Source organism: Poromitra crassiceps (assembly GCF_964638095.1).
Source record: "Poromitra crassiceps genome assembly, chromosome: 6".
Classification (NCBI taxonomy): Eukaryota; Metazoa; Chordata; class Actinopteri; order Beryciformes; family Melamphaidae; genus Poromitra; species Poromitra crassiceps.
Window position 1 is genome coordinate 43,029,273 of NC_139627.1, and position 20,738 is coordinate 43,050,010.

General features: G+C 44.0%; 1 protein-coding gene across 1 annotated transcript; it reads right to left on the reverse strand.

Moving 5' to 3' along the window:
- Positions 1–1,043: 1,043 nt before the first annotated feature.
- septin10 (septin 10) lies at positions 1,044–19,659 on the reverse strand. Its single transcript, XM_083638412.1, has 10 exons — positions 19,516–19,659; positions 18,311–18,425; positions 17,824–18,019; positions 16,360–16,546; positions 11,668–11,829; positions 9,475–9,571; positions 8,686–8,854; positions 6,912–7,044; positions 4,916–5,094; positions 1,044–3,401 (listed from the first exon to the last, which is right to left on the reverse strand). The coding sequence occupies exons 1-10, from the start codon at positions 19,543–19,545 to the stop codon at positions 3,386–3,388; spliced, it is 1,284 nt and encodes a 427-aa protein (XP_083494538.1). The 5' UTR covers positions 19,546–19,659; the 3' UTR covers positions 1,044–3,385.
- Positions 19,660–20,738: the final 1,079 nt, after the last annotated feature.

Here is a 20,738-nt window from a genome sequence, read left to right on the forward strand (position 1 = left end):
TTTATTTGCGATTATCGATTCTGGAATAAAAGATCGATCCAAAAAATCGTGACATTAAAAATCGCGATACTTAGGTGAATGGATTTTTTCCCCCACCCCTAATATATATATATATTTTGGGGGGGGGGAACAGTTAACATGTTTCACATAGTGTGTGTGTGTCTCGGGGGGGGGGGAGGATTATGTGCATGAGGGAGGTGCAACCATAGGTGCAACAGGTAAATGTCAAATGTTCCCTACATTCCTCACGTCCCTCATTGCCTTATCACACCATGGAAGGCTTGAGCTTTCTCAGACTTGCTGTTAGTCACAACATAAACGTCTCAAAAAAAGTTCGGAACATTGTTTCGGTCGATTATTTCTCCCCTTAGTAATACCAATTGGCATTGTGATTTATTTGGTTGGAAAGCCTGATTAGTCACCTTTACAACGAGGTACAACTTGTAAGGATCGTGAATTCGTGGAATGAGCAACACAGCTAACCGTGTGGTTAGCGCCCCATTTCTTTTTGCCAAAATCCCCTGCAATATTCCTCTGTTGGTATTCACTCTTGTTTTGAGCTTCAAGTGCTGGCAGGTGTGTGACTGGCACCTGATTGGCACATCATTTGTGGTGCCAAGGTGCCAAGCTGTTGTGGCTGCGTATGGATCTTCCGCATGCTACTGAGGTCCCTGACAGTGTAAAATGAATAAAGTGTAAAAATGGTCAATATGTGTTGTTTTTTCCTTATTACTCTGGGAGAGTGCAATCATCCAATCCACCAAGCAAGTCAAAACAAGAGTGAATACCAATAGAATAATATTGCAGGGGATTTTGGCAAAAAGATTTGGGGCGCTACCCACACGTTTAGCTGTTGCTCATTGCACAAATGCACGATCCTTACAAGTTGTACCTCGTTGTAAAGGTGACTAATCAGGCTTTCGGACAATATAAAATATAATACCAATTGGTATTATTAAAGGGGAGAAATAATCGACCGAAATAACCACGAAAAGGTTATGAGAGAAGAGGCAGAATTTATCAAGACAAAAATACAAAGATTTATTTAGATATTAGGAAAACAAATTTCCCAGATAACACTGTTTATTCCTTAAATACAAGTGGATTAAAAAAGTGTCATAGATAAGTATTATTCAACCATACATTGTGTGTATTTCTCTGGGTGTACACGCAAAGGGATAGTGTGTTGGTACTGTAGGCATCACACAGATAAGGCATTCGTGTGTTTTAAGCAGTGTAAATGTGCGCTGGTGGTGTCTGTGAGTATGTTAGTTAAAGTCACACTTTGCTGGAAGCCATCCGCAGTGTTACGTTTACTCTGTCCGGGCTAGGGATGGGGATCGAGACCCGGTATCGACCGATACATTTCTCAAAACCCAAAGATCAATAAGGTCTGAGCATATTGATATTGCTATTGAGACTAGCGGGTTCTATAAAGTAAGGTCTCGAGTCAAGTCATGTTATTTACCTCAAATCACTGGTGCACAAACATACATCAATTAACATTTTTAAATTAATTGAATTGCCTGGAAACGGCTGTTAACTAGAAAAATAATTTAATTTCCTCACCAGACTAGGCACATTTCGTTCTGCTCAGAAAATCAAACAAGTTACTCACAGTTTAGCAATAAATGCAATACTAGTTCTGTTAAGAATTTATTGTCTTGTCTTTCCACCGAAAGGTATCGATAAAGTCTCCGATCGTTAAACAGTCTTGAAAATGGTACCAATATAAAAAGATTAACGATCCCCATCCCTAGTCCGGGCTGCTAAAAGTTAGGGCCAATATCCACCAGATGCGGTGGGCTCTGGTACAGCTGCTGGAATCGACGCGCACACCCATGTAATCAAGCAAAAGCAAGCAAAATAGATCAGATGTCTATTTTTCCCAGATTAACTTGCGCCGGACAAGATGACATGAGTGCGAGTCTGTTCCAGCAACCATACCAGAGCCGCACCGCATGTGGTAGATACGGCGCTTTAGGAGGCACCAGTCAGGGCCTTGAAAGAGGCCGAGACGGTCAACACCCACCATATCCCATCATGACTCCAGAGGAAACAGAGGACAGGTGAACATAAAACACAGTCATAAATGCATCCTCCCACCTAGTATATAAATTACAGATAAAATATGTACCCAATCCAGAACCAACCCTCAGCCTCACCACCTTCCCAGAAAAACTATTGTTATTGGACTGCAGAGGTGTTGTAATAAGTCAGAATTGCGTCTGCCCCCATAGTACAAAACCATAACATTATCCCCAAAAAGGTGCCAGAAAGATGTGTTGGAGGATATAAGTTATATTAGGTGATAGGGCTGGGTATCGATTAAGAAACTACGATAGTACCAATACCAGTACCCTTACCCATAGAGTACGTCATTCAATATTTTTTTTACATTTTGGTGACATCTCAGCACGCTGAACTGCCAACTCCGTCACATACACCACGTTCGACTTCACAACCAGACTGTATGGGTTGTAGCTGCTGCGGTAGTTGGCCAATCACACAACACATTAAATTGAAGAATGCTTGCAGTGATTGGCTGTGAGCAAAACCATACAAATAGTATTTTTTTTCTGTGTACAAAAAGGATGGAATGCAGGTGTTGTTTGACTGGAGAAGTTTGGATACTTCTTGGTACAGTACTTGGTAGTTGATATGTTAAAGGTATCAAGTGGCGATAACCAGCCCTAGTTAGTGATGCAATTCCTACTAGTCATAACACCTTAAGAGTACCCTTATCTTAAAATATGGTAGTGACAGAAAATATTACGCATGATATTCTTTACTTGATAGAAAAACGACTGTCACGTACGTACAGGACGTAGCGAGGAAGTGTTGGGAGGCTTTGAGATGCAGAGGTGCCCTTCAGTCCCGGTAAAAATAAACGAGGTATATGGGGGGAAAGTTTCATATAAAAATGAAAGGATAAATATAAAATGATGACAGTAAAAAGAGGTACTGTATAAATGCCACAAAAAGATAAAACAAAAAAACACCACCAAGGTATAGTGGACAGGATTCTTGGTGTTGACACTGTAAAGCAAAACCGTAGAGTAGCTCAACTTTGGCACGAACACAGAACACACGCACACGCACGCACGCACACACACACACACACACACACACACACACACACACACACACACACACACACACACACACACACACACACACACACACACACACACACACACACACACACACACACACACACACACACACACACACACACACACACACACACACACACACACACACAGAGCTGGTTTGTGTGGGTTCTTCCTGGTTAGTGTTTGGAGACTGGCCAAGGGGGGCTGAGCAGGATGTGATCAGGCTGAAGGCCACTGGTCATACTGGATGTGTTGGGATCACAAGCTCTTCACATAAAGCCAGAACTGTTGGGGGAATGACAAGGACAGATACAGTGAGGAATGTAAACGCTGCACTATATTCATGGCTGATTGCTGTGTTAATGTGCTGATGAGACAGTTTTAACTTGACAACAGAAACATTCTAAATTGCACCTAGCTTACTTCCTGTTGCAGTGTTTGCCAATACAATAGCTGGCAGGAAATAAGCTAGGTTTCAAACTGTTCCCTAGCAACACAATTCCGTGAAAACCGCCTATATGGGGCAGATATTTAGCTTCCCATTAGAAATCGGTTCTCGTCCAGTCAGTGACTATGTTTATTCACCTTATGTTCAGACCTTACAGTGGGCCAAATTCTTCCCGGTCCTTTTAACACTTCCGGCGGTCACGGCGCAAAATAAAATAGTTGTTTTTGGAGCAGACAGTGAAGGGGGTAAAATAAAGAACGTAGCCTACTACTTTGAGCCGGTACACAGCAAGCAAGCGAGTATCCACTGTTAGCCAGGTCAGATAACGTTATCGTCGACAATGACGAGCACTTTCTTGTAAAACATACCTGGACTCCAACAAAGAAAGCTTCAGATAGTTTTCTCTCCTCCAAGTTGCGCTCGAGCCACTAACGTCAATAAGACCCGCAGAGGTTAACGTAATTCCCTGGAATGCGAGACTTAACGAGCCAGTTACATGGCGTTGCATTCTTAGACATTGCCGTTTGCTTTTATTTGGTATGTTACATACAATTGGCTAAATTATTAGTTAATTCAGAGTTAGATGATATTGGAGCAGCCAGCCATTTTATTTTATTTTATTTTTAGCCGGAAGTTTTGATACGGCCACACAACCGGGTCAAATGGGCGTGGCTACATAAGGTGAATATGGACTGCAATATTCCGAAATTAACCCGATTAAGACAATACTCTCCGTGTTCTCCGTGGGGCTGGTGCCTTCTGGTGCTTGAAGGGCAGGTGACTGATCTAACTGAAGCAGCGATTGGTTTGCGTTCACCAGTTTGTTGTGGGGGAGATCCTCGGGAGCCCATGTGACAACGCGTCCAGCCCGGAGGAGACAGCTCCTTGTACCGCGCTTTGAGGCACCAGGCTGGATGTGTTTTGGGCTTTCTCTATGGGGGGAGATCGATGCTGGGAACGGTTTTGTGGGGGGGGGACTCTGCCTTGCAGAGGACGAGTATGGTAACCACTTCATAAGGTGGCCAAGAGCGCTATCTATCGTATGGCAGTGACAAGACGGATTTACCCTCATTTGCGTCAATGGCGGGGAATGATTACATATCCTGTGTAAATGATCTAGTATGCATGAATGTTATGTTACCATTATAGTCCTGGGTTTCAGATGCTGGTTCAGAGCCTTTTCCAACTAACACGTCCTAGGTGAAACACTGCATCCTTGTAATTTTCAGTTTGTTGTTTTTGTTTTGTTTTGTTTTGTGGCATGGGTTACATTTGGAGATCCTGAATATTTGCAATATTTGTATTGGCTTTCAGAAGCCCATGCAAAGCAGTGTTGGTGGGTGTGTCTTACTTCTTGCGGTCCTTGTCCTTCTTGCCATTGGCAGTGAGGCTCTGTGCCTGCAGCAGCTGGGCAGCGGCTCGTCTCTTGCTGAAGGAGCTCTGATCCTCCTCCAGCAGCCTCCTCTTCTCCTCCAGGGACGCCTTCTCGTCAGCATGCAGACGCTTCAGCTGCTCAAAGCGCCCCTGCAGCTGAGGACACAGAGACCAGACCCGGGAGGGGGGCAATTGATACCATTTCATTGTTACACCAATGCCATTATCCGTTCTGCTTCTTGGTCCGATTCTTCACCCTCCTGTTCAATTTTCTGTGTGGAGAAAAAAAGTAGGCCTACACAGGTTTTCAGCGTTTAACGCAGCTGTTTCTTTAACCTTTGAGTCTGAACCCAGTGTAGAATGTCTGCCTAATAATGTTTGAACATGTTAAAATAAATTATAATGCTCCTTTTCTTGAAAGGATATAACGTGTTTCAACATATTGCTTTTGTTTCCAGCCGACCGATCGCTATGACAGAAACGCTGGCTGTTTCCCATAGCTACAACCAATGACAACATGGAGACATTGAAAGTGCCGGTGGAGAAAATAGGAGGTCGTATTCTGTGAATTTATGTTACTGCAATCTGGGAACCGAGAGTCTATCAGTCTGACGAATAATAAGAGTCTGGGACAGACGGCTGATATTTCAGGTCTTCCGGTGTTGAGCCGATGTCTGCTCTGTGCGCTGAACTCATTGTTTACAGTCTGAATGATGGAGTTAGAGCTGATTGATTGTAGGTGTTTTGGGTCCAGACGGCATTTCAGCTCATCTCTAACAGATAACCACATATGATTCATTTCAGCTCATCTCTAACAGATAACCACATAATGATTCATGGTCAGACTGTAAACGCCGACGAAAGCAGAAGTCTTGGCGGCGGAGGAAACCTGATTTTAGTAGGGAAGAGACGCAGTTAGGGATGCACAATATATTGGCAATCATATCAGTATTATCGGCCGACGTTTGTCATTTTTTAATATATCGTTATCGGTCCGATGAGCAAAATAACAGCAATGTTAATATCGGTTTCGGCCAAACTTTTCATATTGAGAGGAAACAATACAGCAAATATATGATTTATGGGCTTTTTCAAATGTTTTGGAAATAAAGAAAGATTACTTTTTACCATGGGCGCAGCGCGTGGCCAAGAGAACGCTTTTTGGGTTGAGTCATTCATTCAGTCAGGAATGGATAACGGATATGATGTCAACATGTATTGTAATACACTGCAGTCCATCAGCTTGAATGTTTTATTTTTTAAACTCTGCAGAGGTGAAATGGTAATCATGGAGTCAAGGTCAAAGAAATAGTCTATTTCTATCTCTGCCACTTCAGAAAGCATCTGAGGAAGGGCCGGTATGGCCCGAAACGTCACGCTGTGTTGCAAATTTAAAAAAACAACGGGAGCTCTCTTGGTGTGCGGATCGTTCTTTTTTCACTCAAAGAAATAGTCTACCCATTCATTTGTAAAGCATATTTTTAAATATGATATAAATATATAAATATTTTATGTGGTTAAACTCATTTTATCAGTCCTCGAGTGTACAAGACAAGTTAATGTCCGAACTAAGTGCATTTGCATTTTGAAATGAAAGAAAAATGTGGGGAAAAGTCAAGGTTCCAGACTGTCAAATATTTCCGCCTCAGTATGATTTTTGAAGCCTTTTCTGAAAATTGCCATTTTTAAAAATGGCAATTACGCTTCAAAAGTCATAAAGTGCTCCTCATTTGTGAAGATCATCTTGCTGAAGACAAAGTTCGCCATTTCATAAACTTTTGTTAACCACAGACATTATTTCAGGCATCTAACCAAAATCACCATACAAAAATCCCATCTGACTTCTTGATGAAGGAACCAGGAAGTGCCTAACTTCTGGGTTGGCCTACAAAAATATGTCATCCCTGCGGTCCTTTATAATCACCAACACAAGTTCTATATGTGTGTGTGTGCATGTGTCCATGTGTGTGTACCTCTCTCTCAGCATCCTTCAGCTCAGCCTCCTTCTCCTTTACTCTCTGGACGAACATCTGCCTCATCTCCTCCTCTCTCCTCTGGAGCTCCACCAGGAACTCCTGACGCTTCGCCTCGTACGTCTGCTGCAGGCTGCGCACACACACACACACACACACACACACAGCTCTGTCACCTCGTCATTTTGTGTGTGTGTGTGTGTGTTAGGGGTTGCATAGACGTGTCAATGTAACTACCACAAGTCAACGCCTACCTGGACACGTCAACTCGTCATCAGGTGGTTTGAGACTTGCGCTGTAAGCCTGCCAGAGCTGCTCTTCCCATCTTCTGTCTTTTTCACACATTTCTCTATATTTACTTTTTCTAGATGTATTCAGTACTCAAAGTAGTAAGCTACATTATTTGGCTTATGACTAAATTATATGTGGCTTTGCACGTTCGTTGTTGTTTTTCTCGCTATCGGAGTACTTTTATTTTTGTGAGCGGCAGGGATCAGCTGGAGGGTGTTCAATATGTTAAGTCATGTTTCCTCACATGATTCAATGCACCACCGTTTCACTTTCCGAGAGACCACAGCGACCTTGACCTTTGATCACCAAAATATAATGAGTTCATCCTTGCATGCAAGTCGACGTATGCGCCAAATTGGAAGAAATTTCGTCAAGGAGTTCCTGAGATAACGCGTTAACAAACTTGGGAATGGCGTTTGTGAGGTGAACTTTGACCTTTGATCACCAAAATCTAATCAGTTTCATCCTTAAGTCCAAGTCAACGTTTGAAGCAAATTTGATGACCTTGATATCCTTAGATATCGCGTTAACGAACATCGTACGTACGTCCAGACGGATGGACAACCCGAATCCATAATGCCTCCGGCCTGGCTATCGCCGGCGGAGGCATATTTACAGTACTGAGATCTTAGTGTTAAGTTAAGTTATAAGTTACGTTAATTCTGGCCAATAGTCAACTAATGTAACATTTAAAATTTTCAATAATCTTGATTAAATCTGGCTAAAAGTAATCTCATGTGTATAAATTGCTGTTAAACACTGAGGAAGTGTCCAATTGTTCGTGTTCAAGTCATTCTAATAGTCAACTTCTGTCATCACATTTCAGTCTGGATTCTGGAATATTTTTCAATCATCTTGATGAAATCAGGCTAAATGTAATGTAAGAAATTACTGTTCAACACTGAATAAGTGTCCAAATGTTCATGTCATTCTGGCCAATACTCTACTTCTGTTATAGCATTTCAGTCTGGAATATGGAATATTTTTCAATAATCTTGATGACTAAAAGGCTAAAAGTAATCTCATGTGTAAGAAATGACTGTTCTACATTGAGGAAGTTTGAAGTAAAAACTTAAACATTTTTGTTCTTGTGTGACCCTCAACACAGGCTTTGACAATCCCGGGCCACTTACTGATACTTATGCTTAAATTAACCCACTCATATTCTGGTTTATTTCAAGAAAGACATTTTGGCTAGTGGAAATTCTAATTGGCTGGTAACTTTAAAATCTAGCAGCCATATTGGCAGGTGGTCAAAAAAGTTAATTTCAATGCCTGCAGGGAGAACAGGTGGTGATATAGGAGTGAGTGAGAAAAGGATCAAATATTGGTGGTTAAGACTGAATAATGACATCACAGCAAAATGTGGCCCTTGGTGAAAAGTAATTGGGGACCCCTGCCCTAGTGTGTGTGTGTGTGTGTGTGTGTGTGTGTGTGTGTGTGTGTGTGTGTGTGTGTGTGTGTGTGTGTTTTGCAGGCTAACCTGACAGGTTTGCACTCTGAGTCAGTGTCTTTGAAGCCCATCTCCTCCAGTTTGCAGCGTCTGTACAGCTCATAGTGCCGTGTGTGTGTCTGCTCTCTCAGGTCCTCCATGTTCACACAGATCAGCATCTCCCTCAGCTTCACAAAATCACAGTGGTTCTCGTTCTCCACTGACACACACACGCACGCACACACACACACACACAGATCATATGGTTATCCACCCAGCTCAAGGGAGGAGCCTCTATCACAGTGGTTTTCAAAGGGCAGGCCGCCAGGGAACTGCCCTGACAAAAGCATAACATGGTGAATGCACGAGTGACAACATCATCATCATGATCATCATCATACATAAAATCAGTTCATCCTTGGACGTGGACAGTCGAGGCACATTCGAAGAAATTTGGTCAGGCGTTCCTGAGATATCGTGTTAATGAGCTTGAAAATGGCGTTCAAGAGGTCACAGTAAGCTTGACCTTTGACCACCAAAATCTAATTAGTTCATCCTTGAGTCCAAGTCGACGTTTGAGCCAAATTGAAAGAAATTCCGTCAAGGTGTTCCTGAGATATCGTGTTAACGAGCTTGGAAATGGCGTTCGTGATGTCACAGTGACCTTGAACTTTGACCACCAAAATCTAATCAGTTCATCCAAGTCCAAGTCGACGTTTGAGGCAAATCTGATGAAATTCCGTCAAGGCGTTCCTCATATCGCGGCTATCGCCGTCGGAGGCATAATAAAACACAAACACCTCGACCTCACCCACCCACCCACACAGTGAGGTGTCCTACCTTGCACGACGCCCCAGGGATACTGGCGAGCCTTCACCATCTTGTTGCCCACAGACACTTCCTCGGTGCTGCCTACTACAGCAAATGGCAAGTGGCCCTAGAAAAACATTACAACTTTGAATGAATACATGTTAAAACATATAGCAAGCCCATCACAATGCCACTTCATTGAACATGGCTGTTTTAAACTCTTTTAGTTGGTCTGCGTCCTAGCGGCACCAGCTCTACAACTGCGAATGTCGCTGAGTGAGTTACACCATTGTTCGGCCAGAACACATGGTCGGGCGGAACATGTGAGAGAGAGAGAAATTGCAGAGAGTGAGAGTGAAATGAAGTCAGTCCACAACTTGTGACAAATCTGGCAACTTCTTCTGCCCATGAGAAGCAATGTTAATGTGCTGAATTCCAAAGCATTTGGCAATAAATTGTCACAGTTGATGCCGGTTCCCTCTGCTTGTGTCTAACAGAGAGGTTATCACAGCGCTTCCCCACACAGCGTAGCCCAGCCCCCCTCCCTCCGCTGAGAGCAGGGGCTGTCGGATAAGGTCCACTTGTAATTGCAACTGTGTAGGCTGGACAGGGCTGCTGCTGGCCATTTGGGTGCCCTAAGCGTAATTGTTTTGTGGTGCCCCCCCCCCCCCGCAAAACTTTCAATAACTGTCAAACGAAAGACTGCAAAATCATTAATTATGAACGATACTAGTGTATCTCACATTACATTACATGTGGCAAACAAACAATTGTTAGAATTACTGTCCATGTCAGCAAACAAGCGATTGTTAAACTGTACATGCAAGCAGGGGCGGACTGGGATCATAATTCAGGCCGGGCATTAGATACCAAGCAGGCCAGGCCGATATGGGCCGACGTGCGTGCCGGCGTCCGAAGGGCGGCGGGGAAAAATTTGGGCTGTTTGAAGCCAGATTTGGGCTGTTTGAAGCCAGATTTGGGTCGTTTGAAGCCAGATTTGGGCCAGTTGAAGCCAGATTTGGGCCGGTTGAAGCCCAATTTGGGCCGTTTGAAGCCCAATTTGGGCCGTTTGAAGCCAGATTTGGCCTGTTTGAAGCCCGATTTGGGCCATTTGAAGCCCGATTTGGGTCGTTTGAAGCCAGATTTGGGCCGTTTGAAGCCCAATTTGGGCCGTTTGAAGCCAGATTTGGGCCGTTTGAAGCCCAATTTGGGCCGTTTGAAGCCCAATTTTGGCCGAGTCCAATTTTACAATGAGATGCACCCACTTTAACCCTGAATAAAGTAATAAAACCACTAGTAAACCAGTAGGCGGCGCCTGGCCTGCTGTTCAGTGAGTGGCCTGACTGAGGGCACCAAAAAAAAAAAAAAAAGGCTGGGGCTGGAACTGGCCCGGGTGGGCAGAGTCAGCAGTTAAGAGTCAGCGATAATCAACCCACTTTGTATCATTAATAATCTCTGTAATATAAGCACATGGCGCAGTGTTTTACTTTCTCTCTCTGTTTACCTCATGGAAAAAAATGCTCCTGCTGCTGCCTGCAGAAACTCCACCTCTGCCAAGCTGCAAGTCATTAAAGCTCGTTAAGGCGCTCCGGTGGATGTGCGCATACTTAAAAATTTCAAACAATAACAGCCGCACTCGGAGCAGATGCCGCGTCTCGAGCAGAACGTCCGCAGTTCCTTTGTGGCGCGTTGTGACGTAAAACGCGTCACAACAGAGCACTTTGTGAGGGGAGGAAATGGGAGATCTCCGTGAAGAAAACGGAGAGAGAAGGTAAACACTGCCCATGTGCTTATATTACCGAAATTATTAATGATACAAAGTGGGTTGAGTATTGGTAAAGCCATCCTTTAATATTAAAGCAGGCTACACCGCAACGTGCATAACAAGTGCAGCCTTATTGATATGCATAATTATCATGTGACGCCATCTGACAACTTCTAGTGACTTTCTGAGCAGCCGATAACTACTTTCCTTGGAAATGAGTTGGCAATACTGCAGGCCAGGTACAGTATATTCTAGGTTAAACCTAAGGCCTATACCACGAAGCAAGATTAGTGGCTTAGCGAGGTAACTTCAGGTTTAACCCTGGGTTTGCCGTGCTACGACGCTAGTTCACTTCTTACCGAGATAGATTTCCATGGCAACTTATGCTGCACGGCTAACCTGCGGGCATGTGCCTGTGTGTGTGCTTGTGTGTGTGTGCGGGCATGTGGTCCTCTTACGTTCATGGTGGTGTTGACCTTGGCCACAGTCTCGTCGTCCAGGGGGAACTGGTAGATCTGGACTCCGTTGCTGACCAGCTCACTCATGATCTTGATCTTGAACTTGTGCAGCTCGCTCTTACTGATGGTGTCTGCCTTGGCGATCACTGGGATGATGTTCACCTGAGGAGGACGGGACACACACCTTAAGCCCATGGCACACCAATCAAACCTTCTACAACACAGACACAGATGTTTGTTGGGCGTGCCATGGTGGTCTGTCCATGTTTGGAGATGTTTGATCAGATTCGACATGTTCAATCCTTGTTTGTGTTTAGCCCATGGCACACCAATCAAACATTATCCAACTGCCGCCAATGGCAGGAAATTATTAGCTGCCAAACCTAGTTCCACCTCTGTCTGTGCAGATTCCTCCGTACTGCCCCCCCCCCCCCCCCCCCTTCTCTTTCTCCTCAGGTGTCCTTCGTTGACCTGACTCGCGTCAACTCTGATGGCCCTGCCTGTTCGCCGACTATGCCAGCTGCCAGCCCTGCTCATCCAGTCGTTCGTCATCGGCCCCGGCCATTCATCGTCCGCCCTGGCCCAATACCCGCTACTTCTTGTCTGCTTGTCGCCACCCCCACCGGACCTCATCATCACCACCACCACTGACCCCTATCCTCCCCCTCTCTCTTCTCGGTCGATGCCTAGCTAACCATCTCCCTTCCCTGAACTTAAGAACATTTAAATACTCAACTTTCCTTTTCTTTTTTGGACTCTTCCTTGTTTACATTTTCAGTTTTTTCTTTTTCATTTGCCCCTACGGTGCATCGGCCCTCACAAGGTTCCTCCTCAGCTAGTCACTGAGGCAACCCTGAGGATATCATTCCGTGGGTGGAAAGGTTTTCTTGTGCACACTGGGGGGTGGAGGGGGCTTCGGGTGTGTCTCGACCCGGCCCTCGCTCTCACACCTTATGGGGGGACCGGGGGGGTGGTGGCCTCGGTGCTCTCCATCATTGGTCGAGGGATGCCGGTGAGATTAGCTAGAGCCTAACTGTAGCCTGTAGATTGGCTAGACCAGAGGACTCCAAAGTCTGAGACCATGGGCCTCCTCTCAGAAATAGCATGGAAAAAGCTCCATGAAAAAAGCTGCCTCACTCTTATTCAAATTATTAAATTAACTACAACTGAGATAACTAAAATAAATCACTCACTGAACCTCCCCCCAAACTGTTTGAGCCCCCCTGGGGAGGCCCCACCTCCCACTTTGGATACCTCTGAGCTGGACCTCTTGATTGTTATAGTGTTCAGGCTAAGATTAGATTAGAGTAGAGTAGGACAGGGCAGACTAGGCTGTAGATTAGCTAGATTCCTTGTGTGCTAGTTAGTTCCGGTTAATGGCTAGAGTAGTCAGATTGTCTGAGCTGTTGCTCGTTTGGCCTGGCCTCTCTGCTGCAGGTTCCAGTGTGCCGCTGCTACCTCGGCCACTGCAGTGGGATGGCCAGGTGGATTGAGTAGCTGCTGTTTGCCCTAGAGCTGGGCCATAAATGTCAATTCCTTTATTGTCTATTCAGTGGCTCATTTCGCCTGGTAAGTATAATCCATAACTTGATTGCTAAATTGTTTTCTCCCTTGTGACTATTCATGACCGTATCGCCCAGCTCCAGTATATCCTATCTGTTCTGCTCTCTCTCCTCTTCCCCCCTTCCCCCTGATCTCTTCCTACGTCTCCCTCCCCACCTCCTCCCTTTCCCTGCTCTTTCCTCCCCCCACATTCCCTCTCCCTTTCTCCCCCTCTCTCTGTCTCTCTCTATCATATGATTATCAATCATGCTATTATTATTACCACTGTAACTGTTATTGTTGTGTCAGCTAGATTTAGCTAGACTTATTCTCTGTGAAGCTCTCCGAGACATCCTTGTGAATTAGGGCTATACAATTAAACTTGACTTGACTTGAATACAGTTAATTTCTAGTAATATATAATAGTTAATTTCTAGTAATATTAATACAGTTCAAAGTTATTGTGGTTGAGTTAACAGGAAATTCCTTCATTCTTTCTTTTCCTTCCCGGGCAGTGAGGAGTAACCTGAGGTAATGTGTTTCTTATGTGTATCACAACAATACTGTCGTTGTGTGTCTGCCTTCCTGGAAGACACTTTGTAAACTCTGCTTTTATAGAAGCAATATATAAATAAAGTTTATTCATATTATTATTACTGGCTCAACAGCCCACAGCTGTCCAAGTTATCCGACAACGACATTCCATTCCTGTCTGTCTTGTACCCATGAGGAATGAGTCCCTGTCGCTGCACAAGCCTCGAGGCTGGACCGACCACGCGCACACGCACGCACGCACGCACACACACACACACACACACACACACACACACACACACACACACACACACACACACACACACACACACACACACACACACACACACACACACACACACACACACACGGGTAAAGAAAAAGAAAACGTAAGCATTCCAATAAGTGTCTGAGTGACTGAATGTCTCTAGTGGTGTAGATTCAACAAATGCCTCTTTCTCTGTGTATCTGTACAGTGACACAAAAGGACAGCAAGAGAGAGAGAGAGAGAGAGAGAGAGAGAGAGAGAGAGAGAGAGAGTGTGGTGTGTGTGTGTGTGTGTGTGTGTGCATGTGCACGCTCGTGTGTGTGTGGCAAATGCAGCATTCCACCACTCTTTCCACTCCATTGACATGCAAATCCCTGCGTTACTCACACTCTACAGCAGAGAAATCACACAAACACACAAACAAACACACACACACACAGGGCATGGGAAAGTTTCAGTCCACCACAAAGGTGACGGGAATGGTTTTGTTATTTGGATAACGACTACGAGACATAACACTGAGAATAAACTAAGGCCCAGTTTACACCACAACACTCCCTGCATAAAGCGGCAAAGTTCTCTTACGTTTGGGCCTTCTGTTTCCATGACAACGGCATTATTGGGGCCTCAAAAAAGTGAAACCAGGTTCCAGAGTGGAAATCTCTGATAACGCTCCCAATTACCGTCGCCGTGTAAAGTGGCAAAATGCAATTCTTGTGAAAATGAGCCTATCACTATACAGTGCCACTCAACAAACTATCATGACATCAGAGACATCTGATAACGAGTTGCTAAAAATACATCATCTGCAATAACTGCCCACTATTAACGTGTGTGCACAGTAATTAATTGCTCACACATGTTAAATAATTGAACGACCCTCCTCAACTCACGGCCAGATGCATCGATTTCCTCGAGTGCCAAGTGCTGTAAAGAAAGCAGGTCTATTTATAGAGCTTTACTGGGTTTTTATTCTGCAATGCAACCTATATGCAGCAATGTATCACCATTATACTGACTTTTGTGTCACTCTGTGATGTGTATAATTCATTTAAAGTTTACTTCTATAAAGCTGCATCAATCCCACTAGAAATAGACAGAACAGAGGAAGGAAGCTACTAGGCATTTTTACCTTCAAAATAAAAGCAATAATTACTGGGTAAAACAAACAAACAGAACAGTCGACCCACTACGGGTTAAAATTAACTTGTAATTGTCTGTGTTTTATGGGTTCTGTGTATTTGGGATCACACACACAAAAAAACGTTGCAACGTGCATCAATAAGGCTATTACTTTATTTAATTGCCACTATTGTGAAGGTTCTAACCAGAAGTTTCAGTTTTATTCTGGTTCACTTTATGCTGCTGACATTTGCAGCTCCAGTCTGCACGTGAATCGTTATCACAAACGCTGTGTATAAATGGGGAATCAAAGCCCAGAACGCAACGACAGTTTGCCGTTTTATGCGGAGACCGTTTTCGTCTAAACATGGCCTAAGTCTGAAAAACAGCCACTACCTACTCCCTCATACCGCTCTCTCACACCCATAGCACTTTATAATCGGCTTCCAAAAGCTATTCATAATGTTCACATCTGCTTCTTTGGCATCCGCTGTGTATATGTATTGGCAAGAATGACCAGAAACTCCAATAGAGCCTCTTGAGGTTTCTTCTTTGTAGCCATGCTTTACCGCACAATATACTGGCTAGGGTTGCAAGCAACAAATGTAGGAACAAATAGACAGTAATTTGAATCATGCTGGATTCACATGGTAAAGGCATAACTGACTGTGGTTGAAGCAGAGGTTTGAAAGTGTTTAGACATTTATTTTGAACTATATGAGAACACCATGATTACCGTTTTAAACAGACTGTAAACTTTGGTTGAGTGTGATTCTCACACTTGTCATGCACTTAGTGATGCATTTGATTTCATGTTCAACAGTAAACCAAAGAAGATCGTAATGTCAACCACAAATGAATGAAATGCTTTTAATAGCATCTAGGGACGGGCATTGCAAATTAGCTTAAGGCCTAAACATACTTCTGCGTCAAAGCCCTCGCCGAACGCCAAATTATTCATTTTGCTGGGGCATCCCCTGCGAGCCATTCGATTGCCCTGTGTTGGAAGAATGTTAGCTGCCGCTCTCTAGTAGCTTGAAATTCCATACCACCCCCCCCCCCCCACCCCATACCTCCTAAAAAATAACTCTTTGGATCTGCATGATTCAAACAGGTCACCCACATTGATGTGGTGGGAAAAGAGACATTTGCCAAAAAGATATTGTTTGCATTCCTGAATACACCTGTCAAACTCTAGAGAAGACACAAAACACACACACACAAACCTTGCTATCCAGTTTTTTCATGGTGACCAGGTCAAGGGATTTGAGTGAGTGGCCTGAGGGGGAGATGAAGTAGAGGCAGGCATGGACTCGTGAGTCGTGGTAGTTGTGGAGGGAGCGCCTGATCTTCAGCTCCTCCTGGAGGTAGCTCTCAAACTGCCGGTCGATGTAGTCCACCACCGGCTGGTAGCTACAAGAGGGGGACACGCAGGAGGGATTCAACAGTTTGTATGTATAGATGGTAACAAATAAATACAGCTCTGAGCTCACAAAGGCAAACATAAACCAGTCATTAAGTGACATTGATAGCAGTATCCCTCCTTTGCATCATTAGCTGCCCCTCTCTAGTAGCTTGAAATTCCATACCACCCCCACCCCTCCTCTATCCTCACTCACAACAGGCCTTTTCAGACATGCAGTGACCTCCTGAAGATATCCAGACATCACTCGGATGGGGTTTATGTGTGAACACAATTGACTGTTGTGAGCGCGCGCCCACGTAAATGGATCTTAACCACCTGCGCGCGCCTAGTGTCATGTCTGTGTCATGCCTAGTGTCATGTCTGTGTCATGCCTAGTGTCATGTCTGTGTCATGCCTAGTGTCATGTCTGTGTCATGCCTAGTGTCATGTCTGTGTCGCTTGAATACTACAGTTTAATGTCCAGAGCGAGCGAGTGGGCGTGTTGATGACGTTGGGATTACTTCTGTTGCGCATCCCGTCATACATGTATGTTAAATGGCACTTTCACAAACCATTAATGTTCCCGTGCGATTTCATTTCATGAATGGATAGTTGGATTATTTGGAAGAGAAAACACCAAATTGGTGAGTAAACAAGTAAAAGTTGAATGTTTTTTTTGCTCCCGGTCTGCCGGTCTTGTAACGATATCGTGAAAATGCAACATGCTGATATAAGTGTTGCATTATATATTTGAGAGATAACTTTTGTGGGGAGAAATAAACTGAAAACGGGTCAGATGTGTCTTGAATGCCACTTGTCCTGGCTGTAAAATCACCTTTTCCATCGTTTAATGTTACCGCGACCACTATTTGGCAGGCGACTTTTTGATACATCGCAAATGGCTCACTTTTCGGCACATCGCCATTGGCCACCCCACGTTTTCTATCCCTATCGCCAGAATAGTGCGTTGAAGGCTTTTTCATGGAGTGGAGAATTGCTTTCTGAGAAATATCTCTGATGTAGTCTATCCTGTACATTGAAAAACATAATTAAAAGTTTGTCTCTCGCATAAATATTTCTACTATGTCATACACCCCCTCCCCTGCACTCTCCACACGGAGGATTTCCCAATGTGTCAAAACTAATGACACGAGACAATGCCTCTTGTCTGAAAGGGTAACTCCGGGGAATGTGCGGACCTGATTCAACGGACAGTCCAGAGTTCATGTCTGAAAGTGGCTTATTTCTCACATTCTCCATCACTCTCTCCACCACACTCTCCCACCTCTCCTGTTTATTCATCTGGTCTCCGAAGCCCACGGTGTTGACCACGGTGAGACGCAGTCGCACGTTACTCTCCAGCAGGTCGTAGGTTTGAGCCCGCAGCTTCACCTGAGGCTCAAAGTGGGATGTCTCAAAGTTCTCAAAGTTGGTATTGAACAGAGTGTCCATCAGAGTGGACTTGCCGATCCCCGTCTCGCCTGGAAGAAGCAGACAGAGATGAGAGGCAGTCACGTTTTAGCCATTGAGCTTCATGGCTGTGTTCCAAAATTAAACGGTGAGTGGTATAGAGGTAACCCGCTAAACCTGTGTGAGGTTGTGTGCCTGTGGGCCGTTTCCAATTGATGCAGAATGTGTTGGAGCAGTAGTGTGTGTGAGAATTCACATTTATACCTGTGTTTCAGTGCATGTAAATAGGTAGGCGTGTGTGTGTGTGTGTGTGTGTGTGTGTGTGTGTGTGTGTGTGTGTGTGTGTGTACATGTGAACATACCAATACAGAGGATGTTGAAGCAGAAGCCCTGGTAGGTAGACTTGTTGACCAGCTGATCGGGGAGGCTGTCAAAGCCCACATGGCCCGACAGGGAGAGGTCCCGGAGTCCATTATCCTGAGGACACAGCACATATTAGATAGAGATAAGACAATAATGTAATGATCTCCAAGGGGAAGTTCGGTAAGTTCAGCAGCAAATAATATTAAAGCTGCAAGCAGCCTCGGCAGCTACAGCGACTGCCTAGTACAGCGACCACCTCAGAAATTCACTCAGGACTGTGTCATCATTCGTGCCCATTGTGATGATGTCACAATGTCTATTATAGATTTATGAAATCACTGATTATGCCACAATGTATGACATCATTGATTATATCACTGATGATGTCCCGGTGTTGGTGGGAAGCAGGGAAGGGATGGTGATGATGTCACAATGGCCTAAAATGGCTTGTGAAGGCCTAAAAACTTAAAATATTGCTGCAGTGACATGGGTTAGACCCCGTTGTGGACCCCGAGCCGAGCACTTCCGGTAGGGCGAACAGAATCTGTAAGCCGAGTAGATCCTGTACCTACACCGGCTTACCAGGGTAGGCTGTGTACCAAAATTTGAAAACTTCACCAATCAGACACTGAGCTAGAGCCATTTATAATCAGCTATAAGAATAAGAATAAGATAATAGGTTTCCCAGCATTCGCTGTGAATACCTATGTCAAGTTTTAGAATTGGTTCCCACTGCTCTCTCTCACCCTTCGCTGTGTGTCCACTGACGGAGGTGATGATGATGTTAAGAGCTGAAATTGGGATGACTGGTGTAACATCCAGAGTCATCGTTGGTGTCCACTGATGGTAAATTCGGAACACAATTGAATCGATTCACAAAGCACTGCAGCACGATTTCAGTAATTACTTTTCAAACTTCTAGAATCTTTGCTCGCTACCGCCCTCCATTGTGTGGATGGAATAATAGGCGAAGCAATTCTAAAAGTTGCTTGGTGCATTATTGTATGTATATGCCGACGTGAAGAACAACTGCAGCTCTTAACAATTCGTCAAATGTCTGCGTTAGATATGTAGCTGCTGCCTTTGGCGATAAAAGACAACACGAAACTTCCAAGTTTTCAGAGGGGGCTAACGTTAGCTAATGGTAGTCGGACACTCCCTGTCAAGAATGTCACTTGTCAATCACAAAGAGGAACATACTAACCGGCTGCCGAGCGACATCTGAAGAAGCCATACTTGGACAGAAAAGTAGTGTGTAATGTCCCAGCTGGAGTCCGCAATAATAACCACTAAAACACAGTTATTTCAGATTCTTGGTCAGACCCGCCTCATCACAGCCTGGCGTAGACAACTCGACAAACTCGAACCCGGGGCCCGCAACAAAGATAGGAATTAGGTGACATCGATAGTTTGTACACTTCTTTTTTTAAAGTAATTACTATACAATGCACATACCAACAAATACAAATAATAACGTTAATATTATTCTGTAACAATTTGCACTAAAATATAACATTTAGGCATAATATGTGTCTCTACTGTAGTAATTTATACACCCGGCACCCCTTTTTTTGCATAATGGTACAGCGCAACTCCCTTCTCGCAAACGCTGCCGTCTGCCATGTTGGCTCAAACCATGGATGTGGCTCAAGCGCCTCGTTGTATTATGGTGCATTCAGGTACTATCAGAAAGGTATACCATGATAATAAAAAAAAAAAAACATTAGATTTAGGTATAGAAGGGACAGGTGGTTAAAAACATGTGTTGTTCTGAATTATATTCATTTACCAACCTAATGTGTTTAAACCATCGTTAACATACTTGCCCCTCAGCAAATCATTGTAGCCTAATTTAGGGCATGGATTACTAAAATGGGCACATACAGTAGGCCTATTAATAATTTGGGGGAATTTATTACTAATTTGAGAACATGGGTTACTAGTCTGGATTATTTATTTATTTGTTTGTTTGTTTGTTTGTTAATTTTCTATATTGTTACAAAATATCTAATTACGAGTTAAGACCTACATTATTACTTGGCACCCACAAGTCTAGTGAAACAAATAGTTGAAAACAACTTTTGGAGTCAATTAGCTTAAAACATCATTAGGCTACAAGTCTAATCCACAGTTCTCCTCTTATCTCTGTGGCTGCCACTATAACACTCTTTAACAGTCAACTTTTAATCTAAATCAAGGGCAGGGCTGCCAAAAAAAATTCCTTCACCTTTAGTGAGATTTGTGAGGGGGACACACTTTTTGTCCATAATCAAATCATCATATTCGTGGTAAATTGACCCGCTTGACCTCTCTCTGTGGCCTTGTGAACCAACACTTTTTTTTTTTTTTTTTTTTGCTGTCTTTTTTTAAGGGCACATGCAAACTCTGCACAGAAAGGCGCTTTTGACAGCCCACCTGGGCAGTAGG

Excerpts from the sequence above, each read along its gene's own strand:
- septin10 (XM_083638412.1), bottom strand. The coding sequence starts at position 19,545 with ATGGCTTCTTCAGATGTCGCTCGGCAGCCG. Across the intron at positions 18,020-18,310 it reads CTTCAACATCCTCTGTATTG|GCGAGACGGGGATCGGCAAG; the intron begins GTATGTTCACAT and ends TGCTTCTTCCAG. Across the intron at positions 8,855-9,474 it reads TCCCTGGGGCGTCGTGCAAG|TGGAGAACGAGAACCACTGT; the intron begins GTAGGACACCTC and ends TGTGTGTGTCAG.